This window comes from Microtus oregoni, unplaced genomic scaffold (genome assembly GCF_018167655.1).
Source record: "Microtus oregoni isolate MIOR12 unplaced genomic scaffold, Mior012 000003F_ref0000135, whole genome shotgun sequence".
NCBI classification, from domain to species: Eukaryota; Metazoa; Chordata; class Mammalia; order Rodentia; family Cricetidae; genus Microtus; species Microtus oregoni.
In genome coordinates this window covers 6016844-6043909 of record NW_024543062.1, presented here as the reverse complement: position 1 = coordinate 6043909, position 27066 = coordinate 6016844, and the positions used below count along the sequence as shown (strand labels likewise).

The window sequence follows — 27066 nt, the reverse complement described above, 5'->3', positions numbered from 1 at the left end:
TAAGTCTGTCACTCATTACTTATTGCCTGGGACATCTCTGAGAGTGGATACAGCCAGCCTGTGATCAGAATAGAGTTATGAGAGGTAGGGGCAGAAGCTGTGGTGGCCAAAGGGCTGGGTTTGTGGCGGGTCATCCTACCCTTTCCTGTGACTAGGTGCCATCAGTTCCCTGAAAGGCATGAAGACAAGATTGTACCAGAGAAAGCGGCATCATTCTCTCTGAATAACATGTGCAGAGGTGACTTCCCATTCCCTTAGATTCCCTAACATTGACTGCCTTCTCCATGCTCCCTCAGGTGGCTATGCAGCCGCCTCTGTCATGTCTGCTTTCTCTGCCTTCCTCACAGTCCCCATGGTCCTCTGATCCGTTGACCTGAGCCAGGTACAACTCTCACGGCCTCACTCCCAGCTGTACATGGACACACGCCTTTATCCATCCATCCTGTCCTTGGAGATTCTAAACACAGAACCACTGGGATGAGTTCACCACAGATGGGCAGTCATCCAGGAGAAGGAACAGGACCACCATACATGTCAGAAATTCCCGCTTTTGTTCATTGGCGTCTCATGTAGCTGAGGCTGGGCCTTGGATTATTATGTAGCCAAGGATGACCTTGTGCTGGGTTAGAAGTTTGTCTATTGTGCTCTTTTGTCTCCTGCTGAAGATAGAACCCAGGGTTCTGCGCATGCCAGGCAGGTCAGCACTCCACCAGATGAACCTTGTCTTTAGCCTCAGGGAAGTCTGTGAGTGGGCCCTCCTCGTCATGAGTGCTCACCTCCAGGATTTATTTAGCTTTGTCCTACTGTCTGGGGTCTGCAAGTAAATGGTCACCTGATTGCTAAGTCTCTCAAGGAGGGGCTGGACATGATGAGGCTGCCATATGTCAGCTATTGGAACCCCAACATTTTCCCACAAAGAGCTCTATTGGGGTCTGTAGAATACCATCTACCCCCTGTGTTCAGAGTCACAGCTCTCACCTGCTGGTCCCTTAATCCCAAGTCTTGGGCTCTGTTCTAGTTTCTAGTCCTTAGTGGAATCCCCATTGACCCTGCTGCGGGATGATGTCTGTCCAGGATGCTGTAATCAGTCTCCTGCAGTGACAACCCTGTTTCCCCCAACAGCAGTGTGTGAGTCAGTGCTGTCCAGAATCACACAACATATGAAATGAATCTCTATCTTTTTCTCTGTATCGCTGTGTGTCTGTCTGCCTGTCTCTTTCTCTTTGTCTCTCCTCTCCCACACACAACCACACACAACCACACACACATGCATGTATGTATGTATGGGGATTTATTGGGATGACTTCCAGGCTGCAGTCCAGCCAATCCAACGATGGCTAGCTGTGAATGGAAAGCCCAAGTATCTAGTAGTTTCTCAGTCCCATGAGGCAGGATGCCTCAGCTAGACTCCAGCACATGCTAGAATCCAAGGAGTAGGCTCCAATGCAAGTGAAAGAATGATGTGCTGGCAAGGCGAGGACAAGCAGGCAAAGAATAGATGTTGTTCTATGTTGTTATATAGATGTCCAGCAGAATATGCAGCCTAGATTAGGGGTGTGGTTTCCTGCCTCAAAGGTCCAGACAAGACGTGGATACATCCATGTCAACCCAGGCAGAGACTCTCTCACAGGAGGGCTCGCCATTTCTGAATTGTATTTATTCCAGATAAAGTCAAGTTGACAACAAAGAATAGCCCTCAGAACCATGACTGGACCCTGCAGCCATGATGCATTCACAGGGGAGGGGCACTTTCTGTGGAAGAGCAGCCTGGGGCTGTGGTGTGTATACCTGTAAACATGAGGAATGTCAGACTGCAATGTTAGAATCTGGTTGCTGCCCCCATTGTAAAATAAGTGCATTGGCCCCACAAGATAAGTAAGTCCTGTAATATATGTATTAAAAGTCAAGATGGGCTAGGCATGGAGGTGCATGCCTTTAATACTTGCATTTGGGAGACAGAGGGTGAGGCAAGTGGAATTCTGTGCATTTGAGGCTACTTGGTCTATATATCCAGTCCTAGGCCAGCAAGGGACACTTTGTCTCAAAAACAAAGGCAATGAAGAAACAAACATAAACCTACAAAAACCAAAAAGTCCGAGGGGCATGATGCCCTGAGTAAAAATGTCTGAGGTTGTCCTCTGGCCTACGCATACATGAGCTCACAGTTATATGCACACATCTGCACGTGCACACAGACACACACAGTCACCCAAGGCAACTTCACAGCTGATGTGCTACCATGTGTTTAACAAGTCCTCATCCTGGGATAACACGGCCTCCCCAGGCCAGGCTCTATGAGTCTTCAGACTCCAGTTCCTGATCGTGTCCCCAACATTCAGACTCTGATTTTATACCCAGCTGTGTTTTCTCATGACCCTGATGGCAGAGAACAGGCTCAACCCTTGCTATTTCTGTCTGAACCATCCAATTCCAGAAACTTCCCCCCAATAACCCACAGTGTAGGCCCTGTGTGCCCTGACCCAGCAGAGAATCTCATTGATGAAAGCTGCCCATCTGTCCACTCCTCCTGTCAAATGCAGGTCCTGCTCCTGTGTACCAATGCTTTACTGACTGAATCATCTCTCAAGCTCTATTGCATGCATTTTATAACTTCCCCAATGGCCCATCTTAATCAAAGTTCCATTGCTGTAAATAGACACCACGACCACGGCAATTTTTATAAAGGAAAACATTTAATTGGTGCAGGCTTACAGGTTCAAAGTATAGTTCATTATCATCATGGCAGGAAGCATGGTGGCATGCAGGTAGACCTGGTGCTGGAATAGTGGCTAAGAGTTTCATGTCTGGATCTGCAGGCAGCAGGGGGAGAGACACTGGTCCTAGATTGAGCATTTGAAATACAAATCCGACCCCCACTGACCTAATCATTCCACCAAGACCACAGAACTCCAACAACACCCTATGTGCAATGCCTTGGTGACAAAGCATGCAAATCCTTGAGTGTATGTGGCCCATTCTTATTCAAACCACTAAACAGCCCCTTGCCTGTTTCTTCAATGGCAGGCACTCACCTGGCTAGGGTTTCAGTTCAGTCTGCTGGCCTGTAGTAGAAGAAACAATGTCAGTCTGGCAGCCAAGCCTCTCAGTTATTGTCTCTGTTCAGACATCATTAGGGGCCCAGGCAGCAAACAGCTCTGTAGCAGACATTCAGGGACAGGTCTGAGAGTCCACAGGACCTGAAACCAGTCTTCAGCTGTCCTTCTGCACAGCATAGCCAATCAGAGGACAGCTCTTTTGTCCACTGCTCCTTGTCCATGTCCTTCTCCCTTTGCTTCCTTCCCCTGTCTTGAACTCATGTCCCTTCCCTGCTCTCCCTGCTCTGCACTCACCAGGCCTCCCTTTTGTCTCCCTGGAACCTGGCTCCCTGGCTTCCCTGTGAGTGAGGCTGCTGCACCCTGCAGATTCAGTGTCAGGGTCGGAATCCCAGTCAGATCTGCTGCCTCCCAGTCGTTGCTCTCACAATTCTCAGTTCCTTTTCTTACCTATGGAGGCTGAGCCCTCTGAAAACCAAGACCTAGGTCTTCACACTTTATTTCTGCGTTATCCGTTACACTCCACTATCTGCTCATCTCTGCTCCCGCCTTGTAGTCTTCTACTCGGCATGGATTTAAATCTGCTCTGCACCCAGTCCACACGTGGCTCCTGTTTTGTGTGTGTACGAGGTCTCAATGAGCCCAGGCTGTCCTTCAACTTTCTATGTAACTCCAGACAACCTTGTTCTCTTGATTCCCCTCTCTGTACTTCCCAATGCTGGGATTAGGGTGTCCCCTACTCTGTCCCCATGATTGTTTCTTAGAATTCTTTTGAATTTTAGAAGACAAATTATTTATCTTTACAAAAATGCAATTGGGATTTGAATAGGGATTGCAATGAGTTTTCAGAGTGTTTTTCACTGTAAGGAGTTATTGTATACAATTTTCCCTTATGGAAATATTCTTCGATATTTTAGTATTTCCCCAATTTTTGAAATTTATTTTCTGTCCGTGTTTATATGTATGTTTACATTTGCATGTGTGCACACCCGTGAGGATGACAGAGGACATCCTTAGGTGGCATCTCCAGGTGATGTCCATCTACATTTTTGAGACAGGGCTGGGATCCTAGTGTCTCTGTCTGTCCAAGTATCTGTCAACATAGACAACTTTTAAGTGGATCCTGGGGTTGGAATTCATGTTCTTGTCTTTGTGTGGCAACCAATTTACCAACTATGCCATCTTCACAGCTGTCCTGGAACTTCTCTCAGCAGTGTTTTGTTTTTAGGGCATGTTTCCCCCCCTCTTTTAGCACGGTTTCTTCTTAGACATGTCTTTCCATCTGTGGCACACTGTTGTCTTGTTTTCCGCTTTAGTGCCATAGCCCCAACTCAAACAGTTGTCTCTATTCACAGGTTTCACTTCCTGTGAGATGTTGTCCCTGAATGTTGGTCTACCTCAGGGCTTGCTTAGAAGCCACAGCTCTTTCCAATTGAGCATGCCCCTTGAATTCCTTAGGGGCAGGCTGTGTTCATCTGCACTTGATCCTCTAATTTCCAGCACGGACTCTAAGGAAGTAGGAGCAGATTCAGTCCTGGTTGAGTTCAGCCTCCTTTCTGTCCCTGTTTTCTCTGCACTCTGTTCTGTACAAGCTCACCCTTCTCCATCCCCCACAGCTGAGAACTCAGAGAGGAAGTTAGTTTGAGGGTCTGGTCCACTCACCTTTTCTTCCACCAGAGGAAGATCATCAGCACATAGACGGGGGTTATGAGCACAGCCGTGGCCACAGTCACTCCAACCATGGCTCCCATGTTCACAAGTGAAGGATTCCTCTGGCCCTCTGTGTCCTCCAGTCCAGCTGTGGTGACTGCAGAGGTGACGATGGAGGGGCTCTGCATGGTGGTGCTGACTGCTGGGGAGAGATGAGGAGTGAGCAGATCCTCCCTGGATGAGGAGGGATGGGGTGAGTGTCATATCTGTCTCCTCTGTGGGAGGTGGGATGGGGAGCAGCTGTTAGAGGTTCACAGAGGGGAACACATGCTGAAGGCTGAGACTCCAGGAGAGCAAGCTCAGTGCACACCCTCCACCTGTCCTGGCTGTGTGTCCTCAGATTTCATTCGGTCACAGGTAATTATGCCGTGGAGATAAAGCTGTTAGGTTATATATGTAGGTAACGCACAGTTATTTCAGTCTATAGCGTGTTTACTCTCCGAATGTAGAACCTGAGATTGATCCTTAGTATCTATATAAAGAGTTAGGTGAACAGCCTTTAATCTTAGCCCTAGAGTAGAGGCAGGCAGATCCCTGTGAGTTAAAGTCAGTCTGTCCATACACAGAGTTCCACAGGAAACAGAGCTGAGTGAGTTGTAATCCCTGTAAAGAGGAGGCAGAGACAGGCGTGTCCCTGGGGCTCACTGGTCTCACAAGCTAGCCTACATGACAAAGTTGAAACCAGTGAGAGACCCTGCCTCAAAAAAAGGGTGGATGGCACCTGAAGTTGTCCTCTAGCCTCCACATGCACTGAACAAGTGTGAGCACACACACACACACACACACACCTGAATTTCCAGACCCACATGATCACACACACAGAATACATACAAATATATACCAGAAAACGTGTAATTTTAGCTATAAGTGTACAGTTAGTTCAGGGCAGAGTACATTCGTGCGCTCTACAGATATCGCTTTGCTTAATTTCCATATTTAGTTATTTGGAATCCCTAGACCAGCAGTTCTCAACCTGTGGGTCCCTAACCCCACAGGAGTCCCTTATCAGGTGTCCTCTAGTCAGATAATCACATTATAATTCATAAGAACATCAACACGACAGTTATGAAGGACCAACAAAATAAATGTATGGTTGGGGTCACCACAACACGAGGAACTGTATTCAAATGTCACAATTAGGAAAGTTGAGAACCTCTGCTCTCTATCATAGAAACAGCTCCTTTTTCTCCTTTCCCTGAGCCCTGGAAGCTGCTGTTTCTTGTGACACCGGGTCAACGTGGCAGTCGTAGAGAATGCGCAAGAGCTGTCTGGGGGCCTCCTCTCCCTGGTTGGCTCTAGTCCAGACAACAGCTACTGCTGGATGTGGTGGCACATGACTCTAATCTCCGCACATGGGGAGCAAAGGCAGGCGATTTCTGTATCATCAAGGCCAGCCTAGTTTACATAGTGAGATTTGGGACGGCCAGGGTTAAAGGGTGAGACCCTGTGTTGTAAAAAACAAATGTAAACAAACAACCGACCAAATAAATATGTATGTAAGAAAAAAGCCATGGAGCAAGGCTGCGATCAACAACCATGCACACAGACTCCCTCAGCTCCTCTAGGGCCATCTCTAGGACCACACAGTGACAAGGCTGGTCCTCGGTGCTCCCAGGGCTTGGGCCTGCAGTTACTTCTGCTTCAGAGGAGAAGCAGGGATCAGAAGACTGAACAGCCACATCATGAAAACAGGGACATCGTTTTTTTTTTTTTTTTTTTTTTTTTTTTTTTTTTTTTTTTTTTTTTTTTTGGTTTTTCGAGACAGGGTTTCTCTGTAGCTTTGGTGCCTGTCCTGGAACTAGCTCTTGTAGACCAGGCTGGCCTCGAACTCCCAGAGATCCGCTTGCCTCTGCCTCCCGAGTGCTGAGATTAAAGGCATGCGCCACCACCGCCCGGCTCAGGGACATCATTTTGAGGAACCTTTGGTATTTTGGGGAGAGGTGAGGGCAAGGAAGGGAAAAAAGTTGGGAACCAAAGAGGAGACCAGTGGGTAGGGAGAGGTGAGGGGTGTGTCCTGGTGAGCTAGGAGGGGAAATGGGGACTGTGATGATAAGTGGCAGTTTACAGTTGGATATTCGAGCACCAAGACACCCAATGGTCTCCTACTGTTTGCTCTGGCCTTAAGTTGGAGCTGTGTGGAGATGCTCCATAAAGGGACTAATTGGAGCCCTGCCACAGGACCAAGTGAGTCAGCTACATCCTAAAAAAGTTAACACACGTTTTCTTTCTGTGCCAATATCGCACCTGCCAACATGGTAATCGTTCCTAAGACCCGCCGGACATTCTGCAAGAAATGTGGCAAGCACCAACCCCACAAAGTGACCCAGTACAAGAAGGGCCAAGATTCTTTGTATGCCCAGGGAAAGTGGCGTTATGACAGGGAACAGAGTGGCTGTGGTGGGCAGACTAAGCCTATTTTCCGCAAAAAGGTAAAGACTACAAAGAAGATTGTGCTGAGACTGGAATGTGTGGAGCCCAACTGCAGATCGAAGAGGATGCTGGCTATTAAGAGATGCAAGCATTTTGAGCTGGGAGGTGATAAGAAGAGAAAGGGCCAAATGATCCAGTTCTAAGCTGATCTTGTTATGAAGACAATAAAATCATGAGCTTTCACTTAAAAAAAAAAGTTAACTCTTCTCATGGTCATGGGGAAGGGGGAAGTGGCCTGGACCACAGTGTTAGTTTGGGCCAGAAAGGCGTTAAATAACATAAGCTGTGGGGCCCATGATGAATCCTAGTGTGGGGTGTGGTTGCACCTGAGCAGAGAATGTCAGACAAAGTGAGAGGACACAGCAAAGACTTGTCACATCCAAGGGGGAAGACCCTGTTGTCAGAGGCCTGGGCAGAGCCAAGCAAAAGGACTATCAAAGAAAGCTCAGAGTTGTGTAGCTTGAGGTGACATTTATGGGACAAAGAACACAGAGACAGCAAAGCCAGAACACGGGTGGCTCACCGCGGGTAATGGTGAGTTGGGTTCCATCAGTTGACTGCCACTCCTGTAAGCCATCTTTCGTGTTCAGATGAACTTGGCAGAAGTACACTGTCTGGTCCCTCTCCTTCAAGTCCAGGATTCTGAGGACTCCGGATGTCTGAGGCTGTGTCCAGTTCAGGATGAGCCGGTCCTTGAAATGCTCATGGATGAAACCCGAGGAGGAGTTGTAGATAAATTCCCCATGGAAGTGCTGCCATCTCCAGAGAATCCTCATCTGTGGATCCTTTGCCAACTCCCAGGGGAAGGAGAAGGAGAAGGGGATCTCAATGGAGTCGCCCTGGACACCAGAGAGGCGTGTTGGTTGTTGGACCCCTAAAGGTCTTTCTCTGTTGGGTCTTCCTGAGTTACCTGGAAGGACAAGGAGAATCTGAAGCCTCTGCAGGGGAAGGAAGTGACAGCCAGAATTTCTGACCCTTCCTTCACCCACAGGCAAGTGTGGGAAGCAAGGCAGGACTGTCCTATGTCTGGTGGGACAGGAAAGACAGGGAAGGCTTGGGTTGGACCCACTCTGAGGGATGAGCTCTCTCTTGGGGCAGAGAGGACTGGCTGGCTCCTAGAGGAGCCACATGCCAGGCTAGTCTCCCCAGACTCACTGGTCCCTCCTGTTTGTAAGGCAGAGTCTCTGATAACAAGGTTCCCACACTCACCAGCTTGCAGGCAGGCTGCTGGCAGCAGCAGAAGCAGGATCCAATCCATGGTCTGATTCCCTCCAGGGAATGGGACCAGCAGAGCCATCAGGAAGGAGAGGAGGCCCCGTGGAGGGACCCTGAGGTGCTCAGGAGTCAGGAGAGAATCAGTAAAATGACCCACACTCCCCGAGGCCTTCTCATGTGGAGGACTGAGTGGGGACAGGACCTCCCCACCTCCACCTCTTTGTGACCAGCAACTTCCTTTATCATTCTGACTTCTTTTTTATGTTGCAGAAGATCTGCCCTTGTGGTCACTGACAAGATGGCCTTACTCTTAAGCCTCACCCCCATGTTTGACTGAAAGATGCAGCCTTGACCTCACCATGCTGAACTCTCCTCTCTCCCACCTCGACCTCCTGTCTGTCCAGTCCTTCATATGTCCCATGCGGTCTCTTCTGTCTCCTGCCTGATATCTGCCTGTGCTCCTCATTCTCAGGAGAGAATTACTATAAAGTGACACACATCCCCAGGGCCTTATGATGTGAGCGAGTGAGGTGGGGTCAGACCCCACAATCTCCTTATCACTGCCTCCCCTTCCCACTGTCTCATTCCATCTCCTATCTTGCTGGCTCTCTGTGTGTGTCTGCTTCTCTCTCGTGCTAAGGAAGAGCCTGCCTGGTCCAACACATGCTCTTTTGGGGAGAGAAAAGCTGACCCATTTTTCTGACCATGGTCAGTTAAGAGATGCTGTATATGAAAGTTTTGGAATGGATGTTCCCTCAGAACCCAACTCTAGAACATGGTCCCTTTTTCTGCTCTTTGACTCTTCCTGTTCTTTATCAGCCCATTTAAATTCTCAGGATACAGCAAGGGGTGCTGGATGCTCACTGCCCTGGCCTGCCCCCTGCTGCCCAGTTCACAGTGGATTAGGATTCCACGTGACACCCCTGTCCCTAGACATGGATTCTAAAGCATATCCTGTTTCTGCAAGAGCCTTGTTGTCCTCCCAACCACATGGCTTAGGCCATATCATCATTGAATGGCAGATCTGAGGGGACTCCAGTCACCCTAAGTCCTTGAGGGCTTCTGCTCTGCACAGAGACTTATTCCTGGCTGCAGGATATCGCTCAGCCTGACCTAAAGGCCAGGGACAGGTGACACCTTCCAGGAAGCTCTATCGATGACTCTCTCTAGTTCTTTTCATTCCAGAACATTCTGTGTACTCATTTTGCAAAGAAGGGTCAGAGCAGCAATGTGTCACTCATGCCAGACTGCCTGGGACATCTCTGAGAGTGGCCACACTTAGACTGTGGCAGAGGTAGAAACACGAGAAGTGGGGGCAGAGACCGTGATGACCTCAGGACAGCTTCTGTATGAGCGTCATCCCACTGTTCCCCATGACAAGGTGTCATCAGTTCCGTGAAGGGCAGGAAGATGTGGTTGTTCTATGTCTGGATCTGCAGGCAGCAGGGGGAGAGACACTGGTCCTTGTTTGAGCATTTGAAATACAAACCCAACCCCCAGTGACCTAATCCTTCCACCAAGTCCCCCAAACTCCAACAAGGCCATATACCCTATGTGCAATTCCCTGATGACAAAGCTTGCAAATTCTTGTGTCTATGTGGTCCTTCCTTCCTTCCTTCCTTTCTTTCTTTCTTTCTTTCTTTCTTTCTTTCATTCAGATTTCTGTCTCTTCCCCGCCACCGCCTCCCATTTCCCTCCCCCTCCCCCGATCAAGTCCCCTTCCCTCGTCTGCCCAAAGAGCAATCAGGGTTCCCTGTCCTGTGGGAAGTCCAAGGACCACCCACCTCCATCCAGGTCTAGTAAGGTGAGCATCCAAACTGCCTAGGCTCCCACAAAGCCAGTACGTGCAGTAGGATCAAAAACCCATTGCCATTGTTCTTGAGTTCTCAAAACAGCCCCTTGCCTGTTTCTTGCAGTCACCTGGCTAGGGTTTTCAGTTTAGTCTGCTGACTGTAACAGAAGAAACAGTGTCAGTGTGGCAGCCATGCCTCTCAGTTATTGTCTGTATTCAGATGTCATTAGGGGCCCAGGCAGCAAACAGGTCTGTAGCAGGCATTCAAGGACAGGTCTGAGAGTCACCAGGACCTGAGGTCGGTCCTCAGCTGTCCTTCTGCACAGCATAGCCAATCAGAGGACAGCTCTCCTGTCCATTGCCCCTTGTCCATGTCCTTCTCCCTTTGCTTCCTTCCCCTGCCTTGAACTCATGTCCCTTCCCTGCTCTCCCTGCTCTGCACTCACCAGGCTTCCCCTTTGTCTCCCTGGAAACTGGATCCCTGGCTTCCCTGTGAGTGAGGCTGCTGCACCCTGCAGATTCAGTGTCAGGGTCGGAATCCCAGTCAGATCTGCTGCCTTCCAGTCGTTGCTCTCACAATTCTAGGTTCCTCTTCTCACCTATCGAGGCTGGGCCTTTCTGAAAATCATGGCCCAGGTCTTCACACTTTATTTCTGCACCCCTGTTACACACTATCTGCTCATCTTTACTCCTGCCTTGTAGTCTTCTACTCAGCACAGATTTAAATCTGCTCTGCACCCAGTCCATACTTGGCTCTTTTTTTTTTTTTTGCATGTGCACAAGGTCTCAATGAGCCCAGGCTGTCCTTCAACTTTCTATGTAACTCCAGATGGCCTTGTTCTCTTGATCTCCTCTCTGTACTTCCAAATGCTGGGGTTCAGGCATCCCCTACTCTGTCCCCATGATTGTTTCTTAGGATCCTTTTGAATTTAGAAGACAAATAATTTATCTTTACAAAAACACAATTGGGATTTGAATAGAAAATGCAGTGAATTTTAGAGTATTTTGCAGTGTATAGAGTTATTGCATAAAATTTTATTTGTATAAAATTTATGCAAATGTTCTTATATATTTTAGTATTTCCCTACTTTTTGAAATTTATTTTCTGTCCGTGTGTATATGTATGTTTACATTTGCATGTGTGCACACCTCTGAGGATGACAGAGGACATCCTTAGGTAGCATCTCCAGGTGATGTCCATCTACATTTTTGAGACTGGTCTGGGGTCCTAGTGTCTCTGTCTGTCCAAATATCTGCCAAGTTGGTCAACTTTTTAAGTGGATCCTGAAGTTGGAATTAATGTTCTTGTGTTTGTGGGGCAACTCATTACCCACTATACCATCTTCCCAGCTGTTCTGAAATTTCTTTCAGCAGTGGTTTGTTTTTAGGACTCAAAATGTTTTTTGCCTCTTTTAGTATAGTTTCTTCTCAGACATTTTCTTCTCACTTGTGGGTTAAATACTATTTTTAATTTCTGCTTTAATACCATATCCCCAACTCAAACAGTGTCTCTCTTCACGGGTTTCACTTCCTGTGACATGTTTTCTCTGAATGCTGGTCTACCTCAGAATCTGTTTAGCAGCCACAGCCTTTTCTAAACGAGCAGGTAGCCCCTGGGTCTCCCGTATGCCCCTTGAATTCCTTAGGAGCAGGCTGTGTTCATCTGCACTTGATCCTCTAATTTCCAGCTGGAATTTTTTTTTTTTTTTTTTTTTTTTTGCGACAAGGTTTCTCTGTAGCTTTGGAGCCTGTCCTGGAGCTTTCTCTTGTAGACTAGGCTGGCCTCAAACTCACAGAGATATGCTTGCCTCTGCTCTGAGTGCTGGGATTAAAGGCGGGAACTCACCAAGGCCAGCTGGCCTAGGTCTGAAAAAGCATGGAATAAATCCGGACTAGCTGAACATAGCGGACAATGAGGAATACTGAGAACTCAAGAACAATCACAGTGGGTTTTTTTTTTCACTTTTTTTTTTATTGCGAAAAGAAGAAAAAAAAACATAAACAAAAAACAAGTTTCCGCTTTTCGGCGCCAGGAGACCCAGCATTGGGGTGAGTTTCTGGCCCACGGCGCCAGCCTGGGACGGGGAGCTCGGGGGTTTCTTGGCCCCCTGTCCTGCTTGGGCTCTCTGCTGCCTCTTTCTTCCTGGCCCACCCAGCTTCCGTCCAGAGCCCTCCCCACTTCACCCCCACTGTCCTCTTTTGGCGCGTAGCATCGCCCAGCGCAGCCTATCTGGGCGCTGGGTCCGAGTATCCGGGGCTCCCGGGCGGGCAGCAGTTCCTTTGTTTCTGTGGCCTGCCTGCACCAAGCGGGGTAGGCGCTTTGTCTGCGAGCTGCCCAACCAGCACGGAGGCCTGATCTTTCGGCGCCAGGAGACCCAGCATTGGGGTGAGTTTCTGGCCCACGGCGCCAGCCTGGGACGGGGAGCTCGGGGGTTTCTTGGCCCCCTGTCCTGCTTGGGCTCTCTGCAGGGCCTCTACTCCCCGGGTGCTGCCTCTCTCTTCCTGGCCCACCCAGCTTCCGTCCAGAGCCCTCCCCACTTCACCCCCACTGTCTTCTTTTGGCGCGTAGCATCGCCCAGCGCAGCCTATCTGGGCGCTGGGTCCGAGTACCTGGGGCTCCCGGGCGGGCAGCAGTTCCTTTGTTTCTGTGGCCTGCCTGCACCAAGCGGGGTAGGCGCTTTGTCTGCGAGCTGCCCAACCAGCACGGAGGCCTGATCTTTCGGCGCCAGGAGACCCAGCATTGGGGTGAGTTTCTGGCCCACGGCGCCAGCCTGGGACGGGGAGCTCGGGGGTTTCTTGGCCCCCTGTCCTGCTTGGGCTCTCTGCTGCCTCTTTCTTCCTGGCCCACCCAGCTTCCGTCCAGAGCCCTCCCCACTTCACCCCCACTGTCCTCTTTTGGCGCGTAGCATCGCCCAGCGCAGCCTATCTGGGCGCTGGGTCCGAGTACCCGGGGCTCCCGGGCGGGCAGCAGTTCCTTTGTTTCTGTGGCCTGCCTGCACCAAGCGGGGTAGGCGCTTTGTCTGCGAGCTGCCCAACCAGCACGGAGGCCTGATCTTTCGGCGCCAGGAGACCCAGCATTGGGGTGAGTTTCTGGCCCACGGCGCCAGCCTGGGACGGGGAGCTCGGGGGTTTCTTGGCCCCCTGTCCTGCTTGGGCTCTCTGCAGGGCCTCTACTCCCCGGGTGCTGTCTCTTTCTTCCTGGCCCACCCAGCTTCCGTCCAGAGCCCTCCCCACTTCGCCCCCACTGTCCTCTTTTGGCGCGGGGCATCGCCCAGCTTATCTGGGCGCTGAGTCCGAGTAGCCGGGGCTCCCGGGGGGCAGCGGTTCCTTTGTTTCTGTGGCCTGCCTGCACCAAGCGGGGTAGGCGCTTTGTCTGCGAGCTGCCCAACCAGCACGGAGGCCTGATCTTTCGGCGCCAGGAGACCCAGCATTGGGGAGACCCAGCATTGGGAGAGCCAACATTGGGGAGAGACAGCGTTTGGTAGGCAAGGAGACCTAATCCGGTAAAAGAAGATCCATAGGGAGCATTTGGAAGAAGAGATGGGCCGACGTCAAGGCAAGAATTCGCCCAACAAGCTGAAAAGCAACATGAAGCTACCAGAAACAAGCGACCTCACAACGGGAGGACAAGAACCCCTTAATCAAGAGGAAGGAGAAAAGATTGACTTCATGAAAGTGATTGACACCCTTAAACAGCATGTAAAAAACGCCCTTATAGAAATGGATGAGAAATATAACAGAAAGTTTGAAGAATTGAATAAATCAGTGAATGATACCCTAGAAAACCAAGGAAAAACAATCAAACAGATAATGGAAACAGTTCAAGACCTGAAAACTGAAATGGAGGCAAAGAAGAAAACACAAACAGAGGGCCGTCTGGACATGGAAAATCTAGGTAAACGAATAGAGACTACAGAAACAAGCATAACCAGCAGAATACAAGAGATAGAAGAAAGACTCTCGGATTCTGAAGATACCATAGAGAAAATAAACACACTGATCAAAGAAAACAGCAAGTCCAACAAACTCTCATCACAAAACATTCAGGAAATATGGGACACGATAAAAAGACCAAACCTAAGAATAATAGGAGTAGAAGAAGGAGAAGAAGGGCAGCTCAATGGTCCAGAAAATCTATTTAATAAAATTATAGAAGAAAACTTTCCCAACCTAAGGAAAGATTTTCCTATGAAGGTGCAAGAAGCATACAGAACACCGAATAGGCTGGATCAAAAAAAAACATCCCCTCGCCATATAATTATCAAAACACAAAGCATACAGAATAAGGAAAGAATATTAAGAGCTGCAAAGGAAAAAGGCCAAATTACTTATAAAGGTAAACCTATCAGACTTACACCTGACTTCTCCATGGAAACCATGAAAGCCAGAAGGTCCTGGATAGATGTACTGCAGAAACTGAGAGACCATGGGTGCAAGCCCAGATTACTATACCCAGCCAAGCTTTCATTCACTATAAATGGAGAAAATAAAATTTTCCAGGATAAAAACAAATTTAAACAATACGCAGCCACAAATCCAGCCTTACAGAAAGTAATTGAAGGAAAATCACTAACCAAGGAGTCCAACAATGACCACAATACCTCAGACATCTAGAGACCCTTCACCAACACAAAACAAAGAAGGGAAACACACAAACTCTACGACTAAAAAAAAATGACCGGAGTTAACAACCACTGGTCATTAATATCACTTAATGTCAATGGACTCAACTCACCTATAAAAAGGCACAGGCTAAGAGATTGGATAAGAAAACAGGATCCAACATTCTGCTGTTTACAAGAAACACACCTCAACCACAAAGACAGGCACCTACTCAGAGTAAAGGGCTGGGAAAAGGCCTATCAAGCAAATGGTCCTAAGAAACAGGCAGGTGTGGCCATACTAATCTCTAACAAAGTTGACTTTAAACTTAAATCAATCAGAAGAGATGGAGAGGGGCATTTTATACTCATAACAGGAACAGTTCATCAGGATGAAGTCTCAATCCTGAACATCTGTGCCCCTAATATAAAAGCACCCACGTACATAAAAGAAACATTGCTAAAATTCAAGGCAGACATCAAACCGCACACACTAATAGTAGGAGACTTCAACACTCCTCTCTCACCAATGGACAGGTCAATCAGACAGGAACCTAACAGAGAAATAAGAGAATTAGTGGAGGTAATGAATCAAATGGACTTAACAGACATCTATAGAACATTCCATCCAAATAGGAAAGAATATACCTTCTTCTCTGCAGCTCATGGAACCTTCTCGAAAATCGACCACATAGTCGGTAACAAAGCAAACATCCACAGTTACAAAAAAATACTAGTAACCACCTGTGTCTTATCAGATCACCATGGATTAAAGTTAGAATTCAACAATAATGCTACCCCCAGAAAGCATACAAAGTCATGGAAACTGAACAGTCAACTACTGAACCATAGCTGGATTAAGGAAGAAATAAAGAAAGAAATTAAAGTCTTCCTGGAATTCAATGAAAATAAAGAAACAACATACTCAAACTTATGGGACACTATGAAAGCAGTCCTAAGAGGAAAGTTCATAGCACTAAGTGCCCACTTAAAGAAAACAGAGAAAGCTCACATTGGAGACTTAACAGCCCACCTGAAAGCTCTAGAAAAAAAAGAAGCAGACTCACCTAGGAGGAGTAGAAGACTGGAAATAATCAAAATGAGGGCTGAAATCAACAAAATAGAAACACAGAAAACAATACAAAAAATCAATGAAACAAAAAGCTGGTTCCTGGAGAAAATCAACAAGATTGACAAACCACTATCCAAGCTAATCAAACGGCAGAGAGAGAATTTGCAAATTAATAAGATCAGAAATGAAAAGGGGGACATAACCACAGACACAGAGGAAATTCAGAGAATCATTAGATCTTACTACAAAAGCCTATATGCCACAAAATTGGAAAATGTAAAGGAAATGGATACTTTTTTAGATAAATATCATATACCAAAGTTAAATCAGGACCTGGTGAACAATCTAAATAGACCTGTTAGTCGCGAAGAATTAGAAGAGGTTATCAAAAACCTCCCTACCAAAAAAAGCCCAGGACCAGATGGTTTCAATGCGGAATTCTACCAGATCTTCCAAGAAGATCTAATACCTATACTCCTTAATGTATTCCACAAGATAGAAACAGAAGGGTCATTACCAAACTCCTTTTATGAAGCCACAATTACTCTGATACCAAAACCACTCAAAGACTCAACCAGGAAAGAGAACTACAGGCCAATCTCACTCATGAATATCGACGCAAAAATCCTCAACAAAATACTGGCAAATCGAATCCAAGAACACATCCGAAAAATTATCCATTATGATCAAGTAGGCTTCATTCCGCAGATGCAGGGCTGGTTCAACATACGAAAATCTATCAATGTAATCCAGCATATAAATAAACTGAAAGAAAAAAACCATATGATCATTTCATTAGATGCTGAAAAAGCATTTGACAAAATTCAACATCCATTTATGTTAAAAGTCTTGGAGAGATTAGGGATACAAGGGTCATACCTAAATATAATAAAAGCTATATACAGCAAGCCGACAGCTAACATCAAATTAAACGGAGAGAAACTCAAAGCCATCCCACTTAACTCAGGAACACGACAAGGCTGTCCACTCTCCCCATACCTCTTCAATATAGTGCTTGAAGTTCTAGCAATAGCAATAAGACAACATAATGGGATCAAGGGGATTCGAATTGGAAAGGAAGAAGTTAAACTTTCGTTATTTGCAGATGATATGATAGTGTACATAAGCGACCCCAAAAACTCCACCAAAGAACTCCTACAGCTGATAAACAGCTTTAGTAATGTGGCAGGATACAAGATCAACTCCAAAAAATCAGTCGCCCTCTTATACACAAAGGATATGGAAGCAGAGAGGGAAATCAGAGAAGCTTCACCATTCACAATAGCCAAAAACAGCATAAAATATCTTGGGGTACATCTAACCAAGGAAGTGAAAGATCTATTTGACAAGAACTTTAAGGCATTGAAGAAAGAAATTGAAGAGGATACCAAAAAATGGATGGACCTCCCTTGCTCTTGGATTGGGAGGATCAACATAGTAAAAATGGCAATTCTACCAAAGGCTATTTATAGATTCAATGCAATCCCCATCAAGATCCCATCAAAATTCTTCACAGATCTGGAGAGAACAATAATCAACTTTATATGGAAAAACAAAAAACCCAGGATAGCCAAAACAATCCTATACAATAAAGGATCTTCTGGAGGCATTACCATCCCTGACTTCAAACTCTATTACAGAGTTACAGTAATGAAAACAGTGTGGTACTGGCATAAAAACAGAGAAGTCGACCAATGGAATCGTATAGAAGACCCGGATTTTATCCCACAAACCTATGAACACCTGATTTTCGATAAAGGAGCTAAAAGTATAAAATGGAAGAAAGAAAGCATCTTCAACAAATGGTGCTGGCACAACTGGAAGTCATCTTGTAGAAGAATGAAAATAGACCCTTATCTATCACCGTGCACAAAACTCAAGTCCAAATGGATTAAAGACCTCAATATCAGCCCGAACACACTGAACCTGATAGAAGAGAAAGTGGGAAGTACCCTACAGGAGCTGGGCACAGGAGATCGCTTCCTATGTATAACCCCAGAAGCACAGACATTAAGGGCAACATTGAATAAATGGGACCTACTTAAACTGAGAAGCTTCTGTAAAGCAAAGGACATAGTCAATAAGACACAAAGGCAACCTACTGATTGGGAGAAGATCTTCACCAACCCCACAACAGACAAAGGTCTGATCTCCAAAATATGTAGAGAACTCAAGAAACTAGACTTTAAAATGCTAATTAACCCAATTAAAAAATGGGGCACTGAATTGAACAGAGAATTCTCAGCAGAGGAAGTTCAAATGGCCAAAAGACACTTAAAGTCGTGCTCAACTTCCTTAGCAATCAGGGAAATGCAAATCAAAACAACTTTGAGATATCATCTTACACCTGTCAGAATGGCTAAAGTCAAAAACACCAAGGATAACCTTTGCTGGAGAGGCTGTGGAGGAACGGGTACCCTCATCCATTGCTGGTGGGAATGCCATCTTGTGCAACCACTGTGGAAGTCAGTGTTTCGGTTTCTCAGGAAATTCGGGATCAACTTACCCCTGGACCCAGCAATACCACTCCTGGGAATATACCCAAGAGATGCTCTATCATATGACAAAAGCATTTGTTCAACTATGTTCATAGCAGTATTATTTGTAATAGCCAGAACCTGGAAACAACCTAGATGCCCTTCAATGGAAGAATGGATGAAGAAAGTATGGAATATATACACGCTAGAGTACTACGCTGCGGTAAAAAACAATGACTTCTCGAATTTTGCAGGCAAATGGATGGAAATAGAAAACACTATCCTGAGTGAGGTGTCCCAGACCCAAAAAGATGAACATGGGATGTACTCGCTCATAATTGGTTTCTAGCCATAAATTAGGGCCACGGAGTCTACAATAGGTGAACCTAAAGAAGCTAAGTAAGAAGGTGAACCCAAGGAAAAACATATAGTTATCCTCTTGGCTAAGGGAAGTAGACCCAATTGCCGGGGAGAAAATTAGGATCTTGGGGGTGGGGTGGGATGGGGGTAAGGGGAGATGGGGAGAGAAAAGGTAGAAGGGAAGGAGGGGGGACTTGGGGAATCAGGAGAATTGGGATAAAGGAAAGGTGGATAGGGGAGCACGGAACCACAATTCTTAGTTAAGGGAACCACTTTAGGGTGAGCAAGAGATTTGACCCTAGAGGGGCTCCCAAGTGCCCAACATGAGGTTCCCAGTTAGTTCCTTGGGTAGCTGAGGATTGGGAACCTGAAATGACCCTATCCTAGAGCAATACTGACGAATTTCTTGCATATCATCATAGAACCTTCATCTGGTGATGGATGGAGACAGAGACAGAGACCCTCACTGGAGCACTGGACTGAACTCCCAAGGTCCCAATGAGGAACAGAAGGAGGGAGAACATGAGCAAAGAAGTCGGGACCACGAGGCGTGCACCCACCCACTGAGACAGTGGAGCTGATCTACTGGGAGCTCACCAAGGCCAGCTGGACTGTGACCGAAAAAGCATGGGATAAAACCGGACTCTCTGAACATGGCGAACAATGAGGGCTGATGAGACGCCAAGGACAATGGCACGGGGTTTTGATCCTACTTAATGTGCTGGCTTTGTGGAAGCCTAGCCAGTTTGGATGTTCACCTTCCTAGATATGGACGGAGGGGGGAGGACCTAGGACTTACCACAGGGCAGGGAACCTGGACTGCTCTGTGGACTGGAGAGGGAGGGGGAGAGGAGTGGGGGGAGGGGTAGAAGGGTGGGAGGAGGGGGAGAAGGGTGGGAGGAGGGGGAGGGAAATGGGAGGCTGGGAGGAGGTGGAAACTTGTTTTTTGTTTATGTTTTTTTTCTTCTTTTCTTAATAAAAAAATTATAAAAAAAAAAAAAAAACAAGTTTCCACCTCCTCCCAGCCTCCCATTTCCCTTCCCCTCCTCCCACCCTCCTCCCCCTCCTCCCACCCTTCTCCCCCTCCCCCTACTCCTTTCCCCCTCCCTCTCCAGTCCACAGAGCACTTAAGGTCATGCTCAACTTCCTTAGCAATCAGGGAAATGCAAATCAAAACAACTTTGAGATATCATCTTACACCTGTCAGAATGGCTAAAGTCAAAAACACCAAGGATAACCTTTGCTGGAGAGGCTGTGGAGGAACGGGTACCCTCATCCATTGCTGGTGGGAATGCAATCTTGTGCAACCACTGTGGAAGTCAGTGTTTCGGTTTCTCAGGAAATTCGGGATCAACTTACCCCTGGACCCAGCAATACCACTCTTGGGAATATACCCAAGAGATGCTTTATCAAATGACAAAAGCATTTGTTCAACTATGTTCATAGCAGTATTATTTGTAATAGCCAGAATCTGGAAACAACCTAGATGCCCTTCAATGGAAGAATGGATGAAGAAAGTATGGAATATATACACGCTAGAGTACTACGCTGCGGTAAAAAACAATGACTTCTCGAATTTTGCTCGCAGTGGGTTTTTGATCCTACTGCACGTACTGGCTTTGGGGGAGCCTAGGCAGTTTGGATGCTCACCTTACTAGACCTGGATAGAGGTGGGCGGTCCTTGGACTTCCCACAGGTCAGGGAACCCTGATTGCTCTTCGAGCAGATGAGGGAGGGGGACTTGATCGGGGGAGGGGGAGGGAAATGGGAAGCGGTTGCAGGGAGGAGGCACAAATCCTTAATAAATAAATAAATTAAAAAAAAAAGATAAAAAAAATAAAGGCGTGCACCGGCTCTCCAGCTGAGACTCTAAGGAAGAGGGCACAGATTCAGTGCTGTTTTAGCTCAGCCTCCTTTCTGTCCTCGTGTTCTCTGGGCTCTGCCCTACACTAGCTCATCTTTCTCCATCTCCCACAGCTGCAAACTCAGTGGGGAAGCCCAGAGAAGGGCCTGTCCTGGGCCACTCACCTTTTCTTCCACCAGAGGAAGATCATCAACACACAAATGGGAGTTATGAGCAGAGCCGTGGTCACCACCACCCCGACCGTGGCTCCCAGGCTTACAAGTGAAGGATTCCTCTGGCCCTCTGTGTCCTCCAGTCCAGCTGTGGTGACTGCAGAGGTGATGATGGAGGGGCTCTGCATGGTGGTGCTGACTGCTGGGGAGAGATGAGGAGTGAGCAGATCCTCCCTGGATGAGGAGGGATAGGTTGAGTGTCACACCTTGTCTCCGCTATGGGAGGTGGGATGGGGAGCAGCTGTTAGAAGTTCACACAGAGAGGGAAACACATGCCTGAGACTCTGGGGGAGGAAGCTCAAACACACATTCTCCACCTGTCCTGGCTGAGTGCTCAGATTTTCGTTTGACCACAGACAATGAAGTCATAGAAATATAGTTGCTTTTGTTGTGAATGTGTTTAATGCAGAGATGTCTCAGTCCATAGAATGCTTCTAGCTCAGATCATAGAAACAAGTTGATTCCTAGTGTCCATATATTAGTCAGGTGAACTGGGTGTGGCCTTTAATCTTAGCCTTATAGGCAGAAGAGGGTGGATCTCTGGGAGTTCAAAGCCAGGCTGGTTTATCTATTGAGTTCCATACCAAACAGAGCTGAGTGAGTTATAATCCCAGTACTGAGGAGGTAGAGACAGGCAGACCCCTGGACCTCACTGGTCATACACCTAGTCTTCTTGCCAAATGTGAAGCCATTGAGAGACCCTGTCTTAAAACCTAAGGTGAATGCCACCCAAAGGTGCCCTCTAGCCTCTGCAAGAACATGAACAAATGTGAACATTCATGCATTTTCACACACACACACACACACACACACACACACACACACACACACACCCCTGAATTAACAGAGCCACATGTTCACATTCATTGAATACATAAGAGTGTATAAAAGAAACATATAATTTTAGCCATAAACTCAGTGCAGGGGTGACTACAATCATTCACTCTACACACATTACTATTGTTGCTTTCCACAACATTTACCTGTTTGGAGATACTAAATCAGCAGTTCTCAACTTGTGGCTCTCTAACCCCACCAGGGATCCACATCAGGTGTCCTGCACATCAGATATTTATACTGCAACTCATATGAGTAGCAAAATTACAGTTATGATGCAGCAATGAAATAATATGATTTGGGGCGTCACCACAACATGAGGAACTGTTTTAAGGAGTCACAGCATTAGGGAGGTTGAGGACCACTGGTCCATAGCATGAACCTTTATGTGCAGCCCAATCCTCAATGTTTTTCAAAAAAATTCTATGTAGATGTATATCTGAGTGTGTGTGTGTGTGTGTGTGTGTGTGTGTGTGTGAATGCAAGTGCCAAGAGAGGCCAACTGAGAGTGTTAGATCATCTGGAACTGGAGTTATGGATGTTGTGAGCCTCTCCACAAGAGAGCTGGGGAGTCTAACTCAGGTCGCCTACGAGAGCAATGTGTGCCCTACTCCCTGAGTCTGCATAGCTTCCAATTCCCAATCCTTTAAGACCCACACATTACACTTCTCTCGGTCATACCCGTTATTTCTAAGTAGTTGGATGTTTGGCTTGTTTGTTTTCACAATGCTGGAAATGAAACCCCACTCACTCTAGGCAAGAGAACTCTACTACTGGGCTGTGCCCTTAGGCCCTGGTATGGGTGTTCCTGTGATCTCCTTTCTCAAGACTGTTGGCCAGTTTCTAGTGTACACCTCCCTGTATCAGTCCTTGTAGAGTGTTGTCTACCTTAGTTTATCTTTGTCACTTTGCTTTTCAATAGTATGTTGAAAAGTCTTATGTCCTTAACATTTTCCCTTGTTCTTCATGTTTTTACCTTTTTGAATCTTTTATTTCCACTTTAACATAGTTTGGAAAAGGTAGGGAGATAATTATACTGTGGTACAAACATTATTTTGCTGTTGTTCATAAACCATAGATTTTTTCCTCACAATTATAGAGGGTCAATAATTTTTTGTTATTGTTGTTTTGAATTTTCTTCTTTAATGAAAATAGAGTCTTTTCTTATACAATAGTTTCTTCTTCTACTCCTCCAAGTTCCTACTCCCCTCTAGATTAACTCTGTTCCTGTCTTTCATTAGAAAAGAACAGGCCTCTAAAAATTAACAAGTGAACAGAATGAAATAAAATACAGTAGGGCAGAGTGGGAGAGAAAGGAAAGAGATGTCTTGATTGAGGGAGCAATTAAAGGGTTAGCGAGAAACATGGCTCTGGGGAAATTCCCCGGAATCCACAAGGATGACCCCCAGCTAAAACCCTAAGCAACAGTGGAGAGGACGCCTACACTGGCCTTCCCCTGTAATCAGATTGATGACTACCTTAATTGTCATCATAGAAACTTCATCCAGCAACTGATGGAAGCAGATACAGAGATCTACAATGAAACACTGGGCTGAGCTACCAGAGACCAGTCCAAGAGAAGGAGGAACGATAATATGAGCAAAGGCGTCAAGACCATGATGGGGATACCCACAGAAACAGCTGACCTGAGCTAGTGAGAGCTCACTGACTCTGGACTGATAGCAGGGGAACTGCATAGGACCAAACTAGGCCCTCGGAATGTGGGGCACATTTGTGAGGCTTGGGCAGTCTGTGGGGCCACTGGCAGTGGGACCAGGATTTATCCTAGTGTTTGAACTGGTGTCTGGGAGCACATTCTCTTTGGAGGGACAAGGTTCTCGGCTTAGAAATAGGGTGGAGGGCTTTGGTCTTGCCTTCAAATGAAATGTCAGACTGTCAACTCCCCATAGGTAGAAGGAGCAGGTTAGGGAGAGGTTGGGGTGGGAGGAAGCGAGGGTATGGGAATGGGGATAGCTATGTAAAATGAGAAAAGATCATATTAAGAAATTCTTAATGAAAAGCTGGAAAATGAGAAAAAAAATCATCACATCAAAGTTGGATACAGCAACTCAGCAGGAGGAGAGGAGTTCCAAGAGTCAGAGACCCACTTGTTCTCAGAGTCAGGAGTCCCATAACAATACTAAGCTAGTAGCTATAATATAAACACAAAGGACTAGTGCCAGCCCATGTAGGCCTGTTCTTGCTGCTTCAAGCTCTGTGAGCTCACATGCACCTAGCTTAGTTGACCCAGAGGGCTGTGCTCTCTTCGTGTCCTCCATCCCCTCTGGCTCTTAGAATCTTTCTGTCTCCTCCACAGGATTCCCTGAGCTCTGAGAGGAGAGCCTTAGACTCATTTAGACTTTTCCTACATAAGGTATGGCTGTGGGTCTCTGTATCTGTTCCTATCTGCTGCTGCTGGAAGCCTCTTTGATGATGACTGGAGGATAGCAGAATATCATCAAGAATCATTTTATTGATTTTTTAAAAAATGAGTAGTGTTTGGTTTTACCTAGGTATCTTGTCTCTGGTTCTTAGTTACCCACGAAGTGCCAGGTACAGTTTTCTTCTTATGGAGTGGACCTTAAATCAAATCAGATATTGGTTGGTACTTCCACATTTCTGTGCCACCATTTCCCTAGTATATTTTTAGGGGTGACTGATTGTAGGTCAAAGGTTTGTGGTTGGGTTGGTGTCAGGTTTCTCTTTCCGTAGTTTACAAAGGAGCTTTCTGCACCAAAGGGACTAGAACCTGGTGGTGGCTCGGGGAGGCTCCATGTCAGTCCCAGCTTAATTTTCCCACATCCAATGAATTGTGTGGGTGTTGACATCGGCAATGGGGCCTTACTGTCAGTTTGTGGAGAGTAACCCTTTGTCTTGGCAACAGCCTAAGTTGTTTGGGGATTTACATGGGACCTCTTGGCCAACGACTCAGTTGAATACAGTCCAGTCCCACTCTGGAAGCCTTCCCTGGTTGTGAGAGATGGCCAGCTGAGCTTCCATATCCCCTGCTACTAGAAGTCATCAGGAGGATCACCTTCCTAAGTTCCAGGAAGTTGCTTCTGCACTAGGTTTCCACACCATCCCCCAAATGCCCCTGAGTTGCAGCTGTCTCTCCCTACACTCTTTCCACCCCAACTCTCCCTGCCAACCTAGCCCCCCAACTCCCATAGGGGCTCCTGTCTGTTCCTGTCCCCACATGCCCCCAGTCTGTTTGTAAAATCTATTTCCCCTTCCCAGGGAGATCCATGCACCTCTCTTAGACTCTTCTCTTTACCGAATGTCTCTTTGTCTATGGATTGTAGCTTGTTTATCATTTACTTCCATGGCTAATATCCACTTAGAAATGAATATTTACTGTATTTATCTTTCTGAGTCTGGATTATCTTAGGATGGTTTTTTCTAGTTCCATCCATTGACCTGCAAATTTCATGATGTCATTTTTTTTTAAACTGCTTGTGTAAATGCACCACATTTTCCTTATCCATTCTTTGGTTGAGGGACACCTAGGGTGTTTCCAATATCTGACTATTATGAATAAAGTTGAACAAGTATCCTTATGGTAGGATTTAGCATCCTTTGGTTATATGTCCAAGAGTGCTATAGATGGGTCTTGAGGTAGATCAGTTCCCAAATTTCTGGAGAACTGCCATATTGGTTTCCAGGCGATTGTACAAGTTTGTGCTGCCACCAGCAATGGAGGAGTGTTTCCCTTGTTCCACATCCTTGCCAGCATGAGCTGTCACCTGTGTTATTGATCAGCCATTCTGACAGGTGTAAGTCATTCTGACAAGTGTAAAAGGGAATCTCAGAGTCATTTTGATTTGCAATTCCCTGATGGTTAAGGATATTGAATATTTCTTTAAGTGTTTCACAGTCATTTAGATTCCTCTGTTGAGAATTCTCTGTTTTTTTTTAATTCTCTGTTTTTTTTTAATAATTTTTTTTATTAAGAAAAGAAGAAAAAAAAACATAAACAAAAAACAAGTTTCCACCTCCTCCCAGCCTCCCATTTCCCTCCCCCTCCTCCCACCCTTCTCCCCCTCCTCCCACCCTTCTACCCCTCCCCCCACTCCTCTCCCCCTCCCTCTCCAGTCCACAGAGCAGTCCATGTTCCCTGCCCTGTGGTAAGTCCTAGGTCCTCCCCCCTCCGTCCATATCTAGGAAGGTGAACATCCAAACTGGCTAGGCTTCCACAAAGCCAGCACATTAAGTAGGATCAAAACCCCGTGCCATTGTCCTTGGCGTCTCATTAGCCCTCATTGTTCGCCATGTTCAGAGAGTCCGGTTTTATCCCATGCTTTTTCGGTCACAGTCCAGCTGGCCTTGGTGAGCTCCCAGTAGATCAGCTCCACTGTCTCAGTGGGTGGGTGCACGCCTCGTGGTCCCGACTTCTTTGCTCATGTTCTCCCTCCTTCTGCTCCTCATTGGGACCTTGGGAGCTCAGTCCAGTGCTCCAGTGTGGGTCTCTGTCTCTGTCTCCATCCATCACCAGATGAAGGTTCTTAGCCAAGAGGATAACTATATGTTTTTCCTTGGGTTCACCTTCTTACTTAGCTTCTTTAGGTTCACCTATTGTAGACTCCGTGGCCCTAATTTATGGCTAGAAACCAATTATGAGCGAGTACATCCCAAGTTCATCTTTTTGGGTCTGGGACACCTCACTCAGGATAGTGTTTTCTATTTCCATCCATTTGCCTGCAAAATTCGAGAAGTCATTGTTTTTTACCGCAACGTAGTACTCTAGCGTGTATATATTCCATACTTTCTTCATCCATTCTTCCATTGAAGGGCATCTAGGTTGTTTCCAGGTTCTGGCTATTACAAATAATACTGCTATGAACATAGTTGAACAAATGCTTTTGTCATATGATAGAGCATCTCTTGGGTATATTCCCAGGAGTGGTATTGCTGGGTCCAGGGGTAAGTTGATCCCGAATTTCCTGAGAAACCGAAACACTGACTTCCACAGTGGTTGCACAAGATGGCATTCCCACCAGCAATGGATGAGGGTACCCGTTCCTCCACAGCCTCTCCAGCAAAGGTTATCCTTGGTGTTTTTGACTTTAGCCATTCTGACAGGTGTAAGATGATATCTCAAAGTTGTTTTGATTTGCATTTCCCTGATTGCTAAGGAAGTTGAGCACGACTTTAAGTGTCTTTTGGCCATTTGAACTTCCTCTGCTGAGAATTCTCTGTTCAGTTCAGTGCCCCATTTTTTAATTGGGTTAATTAGCATTTTAAAGTCTAGTTTCTTGAGTTCTTTATATATTTTGGAGATCAGACCTTTGTCTGTTGTGGGGTTGGTGAAGATCTTCTCCCAATCAGTAGGTTGCCTTTGTGTCTTATTGACTATGTCCTTTGCTTTACAGAAGCTTCTCAGTTTAAGTAGGTCCCATTTATTCAATGTTGCCCTTAATGTCTGTGCTTCTGGGGTTATACATAG

At 46.5% G+C, this 27066-nt stretch overlaps 2 protein-coding genes across 2 annotated transcripts; one reads left to right on the top strand and one right to left on the bottom strand.

The window, feature by feature from the left end:
- Positions 1 to 4711: 4711 nt before the first annotated feature.
- LOC121446480 (paired immunoglobulin-like type 2 receptor beta-2) lies at positions 4712 to 8490 on the bottom strand. Its single transcript, XM_041649130.1, has 3 exons — positions 8403 to 8490; positions 7717 to 8103; positions 4712 to 4905 (listed from the first exon to the last, which is right to left on the bottom strand). Exons 1-3 carry the CDS (start codon positions 8488 to 8490, stop codon positions 4712 to 4714), a joined length of 669 nt encoding a protein of 222 aa, XP_041505064.1.
- LOC121446481 (60S ribosomal protein L36a-like) lies at positions 7016 to 7336 on the top strand. The gene has a single exon (XM_041649131.1). It carries the CDS (start codon positions 7016 to 7018, stop codon positions 7334 to 7336), a length of 321 nt encoding a protein of 106 aa, XP_041505065.1.
- Positions 8491 to 27066: the final 18576 nt, after the last annotated feature.